General features: G+C 45.5%; 1 protein-coding gene across 4 annotated transcripts in view; it reads left to right on the forward strand.

Annotated features, from left to right (window-relative positions):
- LOC110527925 (cadherin-4) overlaps positions 1-16,291 on the forward strand; it is a 241,103-nt gene that overhangs the window by 112,682 nt on the left and 112,130 nt on the right. For 2 of the 4 annotated variants that reach the window (XM_036983417.2, XM_036983418.2), the window contains exon 3: positions 6,261-6,284. The exons of the other annotated variants lie outside the window; for them this stretch is intronic. In XM_036983417.2, coding sequence (XP_036839312.1) covers positions 6,261-6,284 — 24 coding nt within the window. The remainder of the gene's footprint in view (positions 1-6,260; positions 6,285-16,291) is intronic. 4 annotated transcript variants of the gene reach the window in all.

The following is a 16,291-nucleotide window of genomic DNA, read 5'->3' on the forward strand; positions in this document are numbered from 1 at the left end:
CAGCCTGATACAAAACACCTCTAGCAGAGATGCACTTTTCTCCTTTCCTACACGTTTCTAGTTTCCATTGCTTTTCCCCCTCTATTTCTCTCTATTTCTCTCTCTATTTTTCTCTCTCTCTCTCTCTCTCTCTCTCTCTCAAACACACATACGCTCACTCATACATATACACATGCATGCCGTATGCACGCACGGAAGCGCACACACATATTCATTCTGAGTGATCGATCAGGTTTTCCTCACCCTGGCTTTGGCCTTGTTCATCTGCAGAGGAAGTGTGAAGCAGGAGAGACTGTGGAGTACACTCTCAGATAGAGGATGCAAGGTGTGTTCTCCCTCACTGTCTACACATACGTCTGCCTCCCTCCCTCCCATCCCTGCCTGTTCTTCTGTTTCTCTCACTATGTCCTTCCATGGATGTGTGACATGGGGACCTTTCTCCTCCGTCCATTTCACCCCTTACTCCCGCCACTCTCCAGCAGCCATAATGACACATTTATTTAATACGAGCTGGTGGGAAAATGAGATTTAGGGTGTGGACAGTGAGAGAGGAAAATGGGGAGAGAGAGAGCGAGGGGAAAATGGAGAGCGAGAGAAAGATGGTGAGAGGAAGAAAGAAGTGAGAGTGAGGGAGAGGAAAATGGAGAGAGCGAAAAAAAGAAGTGCAAATGGAGAGAGAGCGAGAGACGGCGACACACAGAGAGAGTATCTCCGTGAGCCCTGAGGCTGTGTAGTAGAATCATAGAGATGCAGGGTGAGTCATCATTCCTGTCATCTTCATCACCACAGCTAATGACATCCAGTCTGAATGAGAGGATGAGGATGATTCGGACGATGATATGAACAAGATCGTCTAGTAGGCTAATGGTTTGAATGATATACTGCTCATTACAGTGTCTCTGCTAAAGGAGAGAGTGTCAACCAACCAGAGCAACATGCCTCAGAATGAACATGCTTCTGTTGTGGGTGAAGCGTTGACTCAGCAATGGGCCTTCCACTAGCCCTCCAGTCCTTGTTCTTTGATGTCATCCTCCTTCTGTAGAGTGAGCAGCGATGGGAGACATTTGCCTAGACATATGCTCTCTTTACCTCTCTCTGCTCTCCCCCGCTCTGCCTTAAGTGATCTGGGGTGTTTATGGAGGAACACTTGGCTGCCTGAAACCGGAGGGGAGGCAGGGAGCGCGCGTCTTCCCCCCCCTCCCTGAGCTCCACTTTGGGCTTTCTGCATTTTAACAAAACATCTGACTCTGTCAGAACCAGTTAATCACAGCTGGGTCTTTAATACGCTCTGGTCTCTCACTGTACATTGGAGTGAGTGTGGTCTGGTGTCTGGGAGAAGCTATCGGATACGTCATAGCTATTACTTCAGAGTTGTCTGGAGACTCTGGACATGTGTCTTTGTGCATTGCATACGTGGTAATAAATATGCACACATATGCTTCGTCATCAATGGACAAATGTACGCACATGCATGAACTCATGTCATAATGGATATTGTCAGATATGTATCACAGCTATTCCAGTGAGTCCTGTCCCTGCCGTGGACTGGAGAAGGCTTAGAAATGCAATTCATTCAATCCATTGGTGCTGAACCAGTGATCCAGCAGACCTGTCATTGGGTCTCTCTTTCTGAGCCTGAAATTCTCTGGTTTCCTGTCTAAGAGGTAGCCCAGCTGGGGAAATCACTGAATCAGCTGCTGATTGGCACACTGATGGAGACCATTTGGAAGCCAACGTTGCTGGAGGAAATTAAATTACAGTCACAATTTGTTGGCTTCTTTTTTTCTCTCTCCACTACAGCTTAAGGGATGAATAAGATGGAGAGACGATGCCGTGTGTGTGTGTGTGTCTGTGTGTGTGTCTGTGTGTGTCTGTGTGTCTGTGTGTCTGTGTGTTTGTGTCTGTGTGTGTGTCTGTGTGTGTGTGTGTGTGTCTGTGTGTGTGTGTGTGTGTCTGTGTGTGTGTGTGTGTGTGTGTGTGTGTGTGTCTGTGTGTGTGTCTGTGTGTGTGTGTGTGTGTCTGTGTGTGTGTCTGTCTGTGTGTGTCTGTGTGTGTGTGTGTGTGTGTGTCTGTGTGTGTGTGTGTGTGTGTGTGTGTGTGTCTGTGTGTGTGTCTGTGTGTGTGTGTGTGTGTCTGTGTGTGTGTCTGTGTGTGTGTCTGTGTGTCTGTCTGTGTGTGTGTGTGTGTGTGTGTGTGTGTCTGTCTGTGTGTGTGTGTGTCTGTCTGTGTGTGTGTGTGTGTGTGTGTCTGTGTGTCTGTCTGTGTGTGTGTGTCTGTGTGTCTGTCTGTGTCTGTGTGTGTGTGTGTCTGTGTGTGTGTTAGGGCTGCACAATCGAATTCACATCGAAATCGCAATTTTGGCATGTGCGATAGGCCGATCCATATCTCAAGAGATCCATATCGCATGCAGTATTTTGAAATGTCACTCAGTCGCTTGTAACGTCCGTTTTGATAGTTTACTCCGTTTATCGTTTATCTCCCCCTCTCGACTTTAGAGTTGCAAAAGGAGGGTATATTACTGTTAAATTTTTATGTTTACCAGTAAACTAGCAGAACTTTGTTAACTTTATTTAAAAAAAATTATCACATGACATCTAGTGGCCTATTTGGCCATTACATGGCTGTAATTATCGCTGGCCCTCTGATAAATAAAAACATTTGGATGGCAAAGCTGTAAAAATGATCCTAAATATAAACCATGAACTTAGTGAATTCCTGAATTCCGTTGGTGTTTAGTATGAGGGTTTCAGCATGAAATATCCTTTATATATTTTTGACACACTTTCATTCATCCAGTACAGTCTATGATGCTGCGGCAGCATGGGGGTCTTGGTAGGACATTGTAGAAGAGCTGTTGCATGGACGGGATTATTCGGTAGGTCTGCTTATCGCTGTGGCGCACTGGAGAGCCCTATTATCTTTGCTGTGCACAGAGCACAGGCAAGGGTCCACCACTGTGCTCACAACAACCTCCATATTCTGGTGATGTACAGCATAGGAGATAGAGAGAGAGACAGAAGGATGGGGAGAGAGAGATCAGGGATGGGAAGAGTAAAACTGAGAGAACAAGTGAGAAAGATGGGAAGAGAAAGACAAAGGCACAGAGAGGGGTGGAGGGAGAGAGAGGGGGATGGAGGGAGAGAGAGGGATAATCAATGACATTTGACAAGACCATCCCTCTCCAGCGTCAGCAGCCTAGGAGAGCCGTGTTTATTCCCCAGTAACAATGGATTCTGTTTCAGAGATCACTCAGTACATAACCCATCATCAGAGAGGTTTAGAACTGCTAGATTACATGTCGCGTGCTGACTGAGTACATACTGTAAACGGATACATATCTCCACATCAACCAACCAGACATCAACACATTTAGACATGTTGTATCTTATGTACTGGAAGTGGTGTTCACTGTACTTGACAGCCCTGATTCTCTCCTAGGGCCTTATTACCATATTAGAAGACATGTAAATGTTTCCCCTCATTGTGCTTCTATTCAGCCACTTTAGTACACCAATCAACACACAGCGCAAAACAATAAGGCTTTTATTTTCCGTATGAATCAGACAACTCATTAGGCAGTAATGAACTAACTCCTTTGTTGCTCTTCTTGTTTGGGGGGGGAGGTTGGGAGCTTGGGGAGTGAACATGCATGCATGCACGCACACACACACACACACACACACACACACACACACACACACTCCCACACACACACCACCCGGCTATCCTGTAGTCCCACTCCAATTATGGCAGCATCTCACCCGGGAAAGGAGCCCACTTACCCAGCATTCACTTGATGAATAATTGATTGTTTATGCGAGTGTTTTGTTTGTAAATACACTTTTGGTGTCTGATTAATTGTTTTCTAGACATATTAATTTGCTAAATTTGATTTGATTTTTTAATTCATAATTTATTAGCTGAACACTCTCTGGCAATTAGGCAACACTAGGGTTTTGAAGGGTTTCTGTCAAATCCAGATTTGTTACGCATGAGGAAACACACACACACACACACACACACACACACACACACACACACACACACACACACACACACACACACACACTGACACAGGGCACCAGGTGGTAGCTCCCATGTGCTAACCCATTCATCCTAGTGGGTTAGGGTTAGGGGTATATGGTGTGGAGAAGCTTCCAGTGAAGCAGACAACCTGTTAGCTTCTGTGTCAGTGAGATGTCAGTCAAGCTTTCAAGTAATATACTGTTGTACATCAGGGTAGTAGAGTTGTAGAGGTCCTCTCTGTTTAGTGATAACGGAATGATGCTCTTTTTCTTTCACTCAAGACACGCTGCTCTGCATCCCCACAGTTCACACCTGATATTAATCCCAGGCATATTCACTCTGCCCAAGTCTTTGGGTGGCCATCAACCTCTCCGACCAACCATGCACAGACAGGAAATCACACAGCAAATGCACATGCAATCCTTTCAGAGAGGCACAAAGGTGTGTTTCTATAATTGAGGAGGAAATGAACAACTGTGACATTTTCCCCTAGAGCTGTAATGAGAGGAAGTGTGCCTGATTCCTTCCTTACATACAGGACAGGCAGCCCTGGACTCAACCTGGGAGACTGAGAGCAGGACAGTCAGCATTAGTGTTGTCGTGGGGAGGGCTACAAGGCCCACAGAGGAGAGAGAGTGGCGCTAGGCAGCTGCACGTGTGCCAAATGTGAGTCTGCCTGCCAATTTGTGGGGATACTGGCAAGTGCAGCGCAGGCTGAATCCTTGACATAGGGAGATGAATTATTGAAACATTGCTCGCTGTTGTGTAGGGGGCGGATCGAGAGATTCCTTTACTTGCACTCGAGGCATTCCAAGACGCTTAAAATATTGACGGGTTTGTACTGCGTTTGGATGTTGTTGCTTGTTGGGTTCTACAAAAAAATAGGATAGAGCAATATGTTCTACAGGTTTAGAATGGAATTTACCAGACCGTATTGAAGAAGTGAATGGTAATTATCATGCTTCATTTGCTAACCATGTTAATGCATTTACTTATTTGACACTTATTCTGCACAATGCATCAGTCAGTCAGATGGTCTGCAAATCATTTCCCCAAGTATTTAGAAACAACCTGACCAAAGAAGTGAGAGAAAGTACAGTATATTATGGGCCATGTTTTCCCTTCATCCAAGACGGTGACTTTTTGGGGGGCCCTCCGAGAGTGCCTGGCAACCTTCGCTCTCTCTGAGGCTCGTTCAGATTCTGCACACATGCCGGACTCAGTTACCAGTGTGCTCCATTGTGCTACAAAGTGGTTTGCTGTGATAGAACAACAATTTGAGGGTCATGTTGGTGAGCAGGGGGGTGGGGTGACTTGGCAGGGGGTGTTGTTGTCAGCTTTCGACTTCCTGTGATGCCCGGTGCCGAAATGAGAGCAATGAATGTTAAACGGAGCCATTTGAAATGGTCTCTCATCAAATCTGTGTGCAGCGTCTCCGTTCGATGGCCTTGGAGGGGTAGGTGGCACCGAGAGCAACTGTCTCTAGCAACACAAACACCTTGCCGCGTCGCTCCTTATCCAGCTGTGATGCTTATATCTCAATAAAGATGTACATAAACATAGCGTTGTGCAGAGTTCATTCCGTTTGAGCAGTATTGCATTATAGACATCACAACAACTGGGGTGTGTCCCAGTTAAAGTATCTAAGTGCTCGAGGCAAAACGTACGGAAAGGGGAGAGCAGCAAACTGGTCCAGTTGAATTGCAGTGTGTGCAGTACACAACAGACTATAATCCATGCACAACTGCTCTCTGTATTTGAAGTGATGTAGAATATTTGAACAATAAGGTCACGTTCTTCTGCTGTGAAACAAGAAGGTGCTTTTCTTTGGAGGGGATGAAAGTATGTGAACGCCTTTTTCTTTACTCGTGGTAGAGGTGGAGGTCTGCTCAGCAACTTACTAAGTAGAATGTGTGTTTGTTTTTATTGTGTGTGATCACGTTTCTTCAGTTATTTCTATTTTCCTTAATCACTCTCTATTGTTAAATGACAAAAGTCTTGTATGGCAGCTTGAGAGCTTGCATGTTGTTCTAATCGTTGTATTCTCTCTCTCTCTCTCCCTCCCTCCCTCCCTCCCTCCCTCCCTCCCTCCCTCCCTCCCTCCCTCCCTCCCTCCCTCCCTCCCTCCCTCCCTCCCTCCCTCCCGCTCTCTTTTCTCTATCTCGCTCCCTCTCTCTCTCTTCTCGCTCCCTCTCTCTCTCTTCTCGCTCCCTCCCTCCCTCTGTCCCTGACAGACACCACCCTGTCGAGTGAACGTGGTAAGTACTGCAGAGGCACGTTTCCCTGATTTTAGAGACGGCTGATTTGACTGAGCCAGATTGGCGATGTTTGTGTGGATGAGTGTGTAGAGAGACATCTCAGATGTTTGTCTCAGGGGGAGTTTGATGCCATGAGCACAGAACCTTGTTTGCGTCAGCCGCAAAGCTATTTTCCTCTTCACCACATTTCATATCACAGCAATGTTGGAAAGGGAAAAACATCTACCCAATGTAATTACCAAAACAGCATCACTAGACCCATGTGGCCAATCAGAGTTTGAATTTGGCATATATTGTATATATTCACTCTGTCCTATTTAGCCGATTGGCCCTCTGTGACTCTAATGATATCATATTTCTAGTAGTCTGCTGTATCTCCTGCCCACTGTCTATTTGTCTTCATACAGTGGACTATAATGGTCTTCAGTTCATCTCCACATGGCCCATAGAAGGAGCAGATGAACCACGTCTCCTCCAGAGCCCGTCTCTCGATTTTCATTTGACATTTGACTCCCCACATAGGCTTCCTCTGTGCTGCTGTTTCGTGCTTGGAGGAGCATGGTGATCACCCATTTCCACTCAAATCGAGATATAAAATTGTCTGCGGTACGGTCCGTACGGTCTATGTACGGGCTGTAATAAGAGCCTATTGAGTCTGGACCGGTCTACCTGCAGATCCCAGGGACCGGGCAGGCATGCATAAAACCCCTGTGTGCCCTAATGTGGTGCAGTCGGTTGCATCTGCTTAGAGCTGCCTTCTCTCACTCTGCAAACAGCCTCAAACAGCCTCAAACAGCCTGGCTGCGTTATCAGAGATGGGTTTAGGACGGGTACGGGTGAACAGACAAAGCAGCAATGATAGAGCTTTGTGTTTGAAGGATGCATGCACAGGTCTTTGATGTGTGGGGAAACTCACGTTCTGTCAATGCACCAGCATTTGTCTGTGGAGCTCATACAGTATGTGCATCCCATGAATGGTCAAATCATACCCTGTAGGTTGAGGTGACATTGGTGGGGATATATGGAGGGAGATATTGTAGTAAATGAGACATGGAATTATGACTTATTATTAGTAAGTAGTCGTAAGGTGTCGTGCTAGCCATGTCATCTCCGAGAGGGGGAGGAAGACAAAGGGGACAGGGCATGCATTCTCTCTACTACTAGGTCCCATGTTGGAAAATCAGGACATAATGTGAATGCTATTTCAGAGGAGGGAAAGTGTGAAGTAAGTAATGAAAGGGAAGGAGTGAAAGGCGGATGAATACGTGAGATGAGGGAGAGTTAGTGCAAGGTCTCTGTGCCCTTGGCCTCTTTGTACACTACTGCTAGTAGGCGGCGGCGGGGGGGGGGCTTATCACAGTTTATAATGACTAAAGCACATGCACTACTGCAGACTCTTCTCCGGGCAATAATTGGGCAAACAATCAGAATTGGGCTGCATTTGTAAAAGCAGCCATTGTGTGTAATAAAAAAAAAGGGGGTTACAGTCACCCCCCCCCCCCCTTTCGCCCTGTCCTCAAAAAGGCTCTTTCAGCCCTGTGTTCTGGTGTGCCAGATAGCACCCTCAATGTCAAGTGGCTGGGAGCTTTCTCTCTCGGCTTAATTGTCTGTACCTGAGACAGGATGCCTAGGTGTAATTGCGATAAGAGAAAATGCTGTGCCTGGCTGGTTTTAGTGCCTTTATCTGTAATCTCCGGATTGATTATGGTTTTTCTGCCAGTCAAGCAAATTGTTCAGCCCCATCAACTGCACTGGAAACTGCCTTAACTGTGTCAGGACCAAATAGGGGAGCAGAACACATCGGCAAACCCATAAAACATGGAGCCATATATTGCTTATGGCAATACAAAACAGCCGAGAGGCTACATTTATTCCCCTCTCAGTACCTGTATGTTCTCTAAGTGCTTGATGTTCAGTTATAAAGGCCATACAGATTAGAAATTCCTTAGTAATTGTCTTTTATTTGGAGAGTAATGCAAGGGATGTTGAACACTGCAAATATTCTTTCCCGGCTGATGCAGTACATGAACGTAACATTATGACTGTAGCTACTGTTCCCTGAAGGAGGGAAACGATGTACAACATACTATGGGGAGTCGCACTCTCGCGACTTCAGTTGAAAGAGCTACAATCACGCCAGTCAAGGCCATTGAAATCCTCGCCCACTGAAAACCCCAGAATCCACAGGTGATAAGAGTGAGGCTCTGATTCATTCCTTCAGTTGGACGCAACCTCACCTTAGAGTCGCCCGGGGCGAACTGAGTACCGAATAATGCTTGGAGATCCCCGACACCTTAAGCTGAGGCCGAAACCATTAGCAGGGGGTGTTGTAGGAGAGGATCTTCAGATCCACCAACTCCAGTGGCTCAAAGGGAGTGGAACACAGTGGCTCCAAAACCAGTGCCTAGTCCCATGTGGGCCCAATAGGTTTGGAGGCCGGTCTAAGACGATGTACACCTTTCAGGAACCGCACACCTATGGGGTGGGGCCCCGGTGAGGGTCCATCAATTTCCATATGAAACACTGAGATAGCGGCCATGTACACTTTTAACGACAAAACCAGGGGGAAGTGCCTGAGTACCAGATACACAGTTAGGAGCTCCAGCTAATTGAAATGAGGTGCGCTTCCCACCAGTGTCCATACCCCACAAATTGGGGGATGGTCCTGTTGTGGTAACCTTGTGGCATACAACTCAGCCGGGGCCATGGCCCATAGGCCTGACAGGGACACCCAATGCAACTGGCTTAGGCTGCGAGATGTGTCCAGATGAGTGTCTAGCACTCAGCCATGGAAGGGCCTCATCTACAATAGCCCCACGGGAACGACATCCATCACAGAAGCCATCAGCTCCAATAGGCGTAGTCAAAAATACACTGTGTGACCCAGCCGAAAGCAGAGTCGGAACCCTGACAACCTCCGTGTGGATATAAAAGAGCGATAAGCAAGTGAATCTAGCTCGAAACACAGAAACAAAATGCGCTGAGTTTGTAGACTCTAATGTGCTTGCTGAGGGTATGTACAGAAGGTCGTCTAGAATGGGATGCAAAGTCCTGTTCCTTTTCGGAGCCAGAAAATACCGACTGTTCCAGCCCTCCTGGATCTTTGAAATAGGAACCACTCAGATTGTCTGCTTCTGGAGACTAGAGGATATTCCCTCCCTCAAAACGGGTGCTGAGGCCTCGGGAACAGTTGAAGTGATGACGCTGCAGAAGCATGCAGGACGCACAACTAAATGTAGCCTTGTACCCTGATGCCACTGTTCGCATGATCCAGGGCAACACTGCGCATGCGCTCCATTGGTCGGAGCAGAGAGCAAGACCCGTGAAGTGCCATCTGAAGGGGCGGGAAGAGGTTGGTTCTTCTTTCATTTTCACCACCCTTGACACCGGTGTGTCTGAACGTGGAGATACAACACTTTTGACACCCCGTGAACAATGTGGATCTTGGGGTTGAAACAAACGGTGTTTATGTGCCAAGGTTTGCCTAAAGCCCGGCCCACTCTTGGTACAAGGCTCAAAAGGCTCCTGAAGAGTTTCTACCGCAAAAGCCATAAGACTGCTGAACAGTTTTTCAAATGGCTCTTGTACCGGCTCTATTCACAATCACTGATACTCCGACAAGCACACACACACAAGCACACACTTACTAGATACGCTCACACACAAAAAACACAAATGCATATTGACCACACACATACACTCACACACGCACTTTTACACTCTTCACAGACACTGTTGCTACTCTGTTTATTATCTATCCTGATTGCCGAGTGACTTTTATCCCGACCTACATGTACATATTACCTCAATTACCTCAACTACCTCGTACCACTACACATTGACTCAGTACTGGTATTGTTATTTTATTGAGTTACTACATGGCTATTCTTTAAATGTGCCTTCCTCACCATCTTAAATGAGCATGCCCCATTCAAAAACTGTATAACTAGGAATAGATATAGTCCTTGGTTCTCTCCAGACCTGTCTGCCCTTGACCAGCACAAAAACATCCTGTGGCGTTCTGTATTCGCATCGAATAGCCCCCGTGATATGCAACTTTTCAGGGAAGTTAGGAACAAATATACACAGTCAGTTAGGAAAGCAAAGGTTTTTCAATCAGAAATTTGCATCCTGTAGTACTAACTCAAAAAAGTTCTGGGACACTGTAAAGTCCATGGAGAATAAGAGCACCTCCTCCCAGCTGCCCACTGCTTTGAGGCTAGGAAACACTGTCGCCACCGATAAATCCACTATAATTGAGAATTTCAGTAAGCATTTCTCTACGGCTGGCCATGCTTTCCACCTGGCTACCCCTACCCCGGTCTACTGCCCGACACCCTCCACTGCAACCCGCCAAAGCCCCCACCATTTCTCCTTTACCCAAATCCAGATAACTGATGTTCTGAAAGAGCTGCAAAATCTGAACCCCTACAAATCAGCCGGGCTAGACAATCTGGACCCTCTCTTTCTAAAATGATCTGTCGAAATTGTTGCAACTCCTATTCCTAGCCTGTTCAACCTCTCTTTCGTATCGTCTGAGATTCCCAAAGATTGGAAAGCTGCCGTGGTCATCCCCCTCTTCAAAGGGGGTGACACTCTAGACCCAAACTGCTACAGACCTATATCTATCCTACCCTGTCTTTCTAAGGTCTTCGAAAGCTAAGTTAACAAACAGATTACCGACCATTTCGAATCCCACCGTACCTTCTCCGCTATGCAATCGGGTTTCAGAGCTGGTCATGGGTGCACCTCAGCCACGCTCAAGGTCCTAAACGACATCATAACCGCATCGATAAGAGACATTACTGTGCAGCCGTATTCATCGACCTGGCCAAGGCTTTCGACTCTGTCAATCACCACATTCTTATTGGCAGACTCGACAGCCTTGGTTTCTCAAATGATGGCCTCGCCTGGTTTACCAACTACTTCTCTGATAGAGTCCAGTGTGTCAAATCGGAGGGCCTGTTGTCCAGACCTCTGGCTGTCTCTATGGGGGTGCCACAGGGTTCAATCCTCGGGCCGACTCTCTTCTCTGTATACATCAATGATGTTGCTCTTGCTGCTGGTGATTCTCTGGTACACCTCTACGCAGACAACACCATTCTGTACACTTCTGGCCCCTCTCTGGACACTGTGTTAACTAACCTCCAGACGAGCTTCAATGCCATACAACTCTCCTTCCGTGGCCTCCAACTGCTTTTAAATGCAGGGAAAACTAAATGAATTCTATTCAACCGATCACTGCCCGCACCTGCTCGCCTGTCCAGCATCACTACTCTGGACGGCTCTGACTTAGAATACGTGGACAGCTACAAATACCTAGGTGTCTGGTTAGACTATAAACTCTCGTTCCAGACTCACATTAAGCATCTCCAATCCAAAATTAAATCTAGAATTGGCTTCCTATATTGCAACAAAGCATCCTTCACTTATGCTGCCAAACATACCCTTGTAAAACTGACCATCCTACCGATCCTCGACTTTGGTGATGTCATCTATAAAATAACCTCCAACACTCTACTCAACAAACTGGATGCAGTCTATCACAGTGCCATCCGTTTTGTCTCCCAAGCCCCATACACTACCCACCATTGCGACCTGTATGCTCTCGTTAGTTGGCCCTCACTTCATATGCGTCGCCAAACCCACTTGCTACAGGTTATCTACAAGTCTCTGCTAGGTAAAGCCCCGCCTTATCTCAGCTCACTGGTCACCATCGCAGCACCCACTCGTAGCACGCGCTCCAGCACGTATATTTCACTGGTCACCCCCAAAGCCAATTCCTCCTTTGGTCGTCTTTCCTTCCAGTTCTCTGCTGCCAATGACTGGAACGAACTGCAAAAATCCCTGAAGCTGGAGACTCATATCTCCCTCACTAGCTTTAAGCACCAGTTGTCAGAGCAGCTCACAGATCACTGCACCTGTACATAGCCCATCTATCTACCTACCTCATCCCCATACAGTATTTATTTATTTATCTTGCTCCTTTGCACCCCAGTATCTCTACTTGCACATTCATCTTCTGCACATCTACCATTCCAGTGTTTAATTGCTATATTGTAATTACTTTGCCACAATGGCCTATTTATTGCCTTAACTCCCTTATCTTACCTCATTTGCACTCACTGTATATAGACTTTTTGTTTTCTTTTGTTCTACTGTATTATTGACTGTATGTTTTGTTTATTCCATGTGTAACTCTGTTGTTGTATGTGTCGAATTGCTATGCTTTATCTTGGCCAGATCGCAGTTGCAAATGAGAACTTGTTCTCAACTAGCCTACCTGGTTAAATAAAGGTGAAATAAAAAAATAAAAAAAATACTTTGACATTTTATGCACATTTTTCTTACTTTTTAACTATGCGTTGTTGGGAAAGGGCTCATAAGTAAGCTTTTCACGGTAAACCCTATAACTGTTTATTCGGAGCACGTGACAAATACAATTTGATTTTGTTTGAAAAGCAACAAGATAGCTACTACTGGAATAGTAGTATAATCTTGCCTCGGCTAGTTAGCTAACCCCGGTAGCACGTTATACAACGCATGTTAGCTAGCCTGGTCTTCAAAGTCTACGTAGTAGCGGATTGCCGAGGTGCTCAAACAAGGACGACACAGGTGACGGGGGATACACACAGAACCTGGTCGCCCTCTGTCTTCAAGTAGCCTCCCGTTACCGGAGACCGAGCACACAGGAGCCGGGAGACATTTGACCCGACCAATGACCCAAATCATCTCTGCGTCCCACAACTCAGACTGAGGTACGGGCACCCGGGAGAGGGAGCCACTATTGGAAACACCTAAAGAATGCTACACGATTGTCAAGAGAACATGCACCGTGGACTAGTAGGAGAACAGTGCCAGCTGTCCTCTAGTCTCGCAAACAAACTGATTCGAGCGAGGGCAGACTGAGCATGCACCGCCCTGAGATGTACAAGACAACCAACTTGAGTTACTTTTAATTCATTGGGGCATTGTAACGAACCCGAACCCGGCTTGTTAACCTTCGTCATTTCGGTCACGTTAGCCATCTTACTTATTGCTAAAGCCAGGCCAAGCAATTCAAATAATTGTCTAATTGCTCGTGGTTAGGAAACTTATGAGAACTAGACAAACTTCAGCACACAACGACCAGAGGTGAGCATGCTCTACCACTAAGGGACAGTTTAGTTGGCGCAACTTAAGACCGTCTCATGTTTCAATTGTTTGTGTTAGTAGCGTGAATTGTTCCTGTTCAAACCAAGGTGAAGAGCGGAATATTTCACCTGTGGAAGGCAGGGCCTTCAGAGAGGCGTGGATTTCATTGGCCTTGTCAGGCGGGATTGTAGATCCTTTGAGAGTGCGACTCCACGTAGTATGTTGTACCGAAGTTGACTGACCGAAAGGGGACTATCCATTTTCAAAATTGAACAGTATTGTGTCGTGATTAAAGGTGTTGCTGTATTGCACCGATTTTCCCCAAGGCTCTCTGCTTAATTCTGTATGTATCCTTGAGAGCAATGTGGAATCATTTGAACACAGAAACTCTCTTTCATCAGCTCCTCAACAGCCTTGAAAGTGCTGTTCTTCTCACTGTAGCTTTGAGTAGCGGTTTGGGTTGAAAGAGCAGCTAATGGGCTGAGAAATGTCTGTAAACCTACTGCAAAAACATAAGCTAATGTCTGCAGACACACTGCACAACACAATGTCCAGGAGCCGATGCGTTGAAAGGAGAAAACCCCTGGTCCTGCTTTACCTTCATGTCTCAGGAAGGCCATTTCTGTCAGCCTAATTGAGGCGCTGCTTTGCTCTCCAAGTGGCCTGCTGAAATAGCCTTATTGCCTGCTGGAGGGTACTACAGTAGCTCCAGGTTGCTGGCTCAGGGCCCTGCTGTGAAAAACAGATTGGTGGATCTCTAATACAGCTCTCTAGTGATCTGAAAGTACTATATCTACCTCCACAGCTCCAGAGCAGAGTGCAGGGATTTTTTTATATACACACTTTTAACACACACATGTTCTAAATGCACGCTGTAATGACACTCTTTACATTTTATTTTGGTTTGAACATTTTGCAGTGCATATCTCACACTGACTATGGGTTTGTGTGGGCTGTCTTTTGGCACTCTCCAAGCAGAGGATACATTGCTTGATCTTTTGCGCAGGCTTTCTCTGAAATGTGGTGGATTGGGAGGCCTTCTGCCCCTCTTCCCCCTCAATGCCAATTAAAAGTGTTTTTTTTTTTCAAGCATGATTTGGAGCTCCTGAAGACAGTTGAAGTGAAGTCACTCAAGACATATGGCAGATGGTTACCCAGCTAGCACACAATGTTCTGAGAACCATATGTTTCTTAGAGGTTGGTGAGAGCATGGTTGTCCTATGGTTATTTTGCATAGAACCTTGCCACAACGTTCTGAGAATGGTGCAGGATACCCAGCTAGCACATAACATTCTGAGAACCATATGTTTTGTAGGTGGGAATTTCAGTACTTTTGCATAACGCTTTATACAGGTTTCCTCATGGTTCTTTTTAAAGTATTATTCGCAGAAGGTTAAGAAATAATGTTCTTCTGTGGGAATTTCAGTACTTTAGCATAATGCTTTCTGCAGGTTTCTTCATGGTTCTATTTCAAGTCATGTTCTCAGAACATTAAGAACTTTCCACCAAAATACATTAGTAACGTTCCAAGAATGTTATTTAAAAACATATTCCAGGGGTAGGCAACCCTGACGTTACGCAGTTTTAGATTTAATCGACCAGGAAGACCAGGTGTGTTGAATTTAGGCAATCACTGAACTGATCAATTAGTTCAGTTGGCCAGGTGTGGTGCCTAGTTGAAAAAATCCTGCAGTACCCTCCATACATTCCATTCTCAGCATTAACAAAACTCTCTCTATCCTCTATCTTGTTAAGTGTATTCAGGTGTTAAGTGTGTTCAGGCCACGCCCACTAATTTGCCACACCTGATCTTAATGAATGCCTGTTTTCCAGGGTCTGTTTGAATAGACTAAAATGAACAGCTTTGTATGAGCTAAAAAACAACAACAAGCATGGCATGCTAGCTCCATCCTGGTGGCGCAGTGGACTAATTCCATGGAGAGGGAGCAGAAGATCATAGGTTTGAATCTCGCTGATGCCATGCAACAATAAAAAAAAATATGTGTTTGCATGATTAATGCCTAAGCAAATTAATTTCCATGTGTCCTATCTGAGCTTGGAGTTCAAAGCAGTTAACATTCTGAGAACAGCTTAGTTTATTTAATTACGTTCAAATAACCTCAGAACGTTCATTAAACCTCCCAGGAAAACTTTCAGGAACCATAGTAAAATGTTCTCAGAACCTCCCTGTAACCTAACAATTAATGTTCCTTGAACAGGTGAAATTTTCACTTCCATCCTCAGAACGTTTAAAAAAAAAAGATTCCTTTTTAGTGGTCAGGAAAATTATGGCTTCATTCCCAGAACCAATGGGAAACCAAAAATCTACGTTCCCATAACTTCTTAGGAACCAAATGTTCTAGCTGGGTATGCTTGGAATTTGCAAATAGAAATGACAACAACGGAAAGCAACTATTTCCAGCCCAATTTATAATGTAACCTAGTTAAACAAAGGTTAAATAAATAAAATGTAACGTACTGTCAAACCTTGAGCCATAGCGTCTTCAGAGGCATAAGATACGGTGCTGAAAATGCCATATAGGTTTTCCCTTCATCAATCGCCCCTATAAAAGTATTGAGACAATACAAAGCATCTCTACGAGAAAAGCTGCAGTCAACTTGATCCCAGAGCTTAGACCTCAGCTCTGGGTCCTCACTGAAAAGGGATCAGCTGTACTATGGGTCCATTGACAAAGACAGGAGACTCAAAGAGAGGTGAGTCTTGAGTCTTGAGTCGTTTTTTTGGGTATCTGTACTTTACTAATTATATTTACTTTTACTTCACTACATTCCTAAAGAAAATAAGGTACTTTTTATTCCATACATTTTCCCTGACACCCAAAAGTACTCGTTACATTTTCAATGCTTAGCAG

Source organism: Oncorhynchus mykiss, chromosome 7, assembly GCF_057628025.1.
Source record: "Oncorhynchus mykiss isolate SJ-2025 chromosome 7, ASM5762802v1, whole genome shotgun sequence".
NCBI classification, from domain to species: Eukaryota; Metazoa; Chordata; class Actinopteri; order Salmoniformes; family Salmonidae; genus Oncorhynchus; species Oncorhynchus mykiss.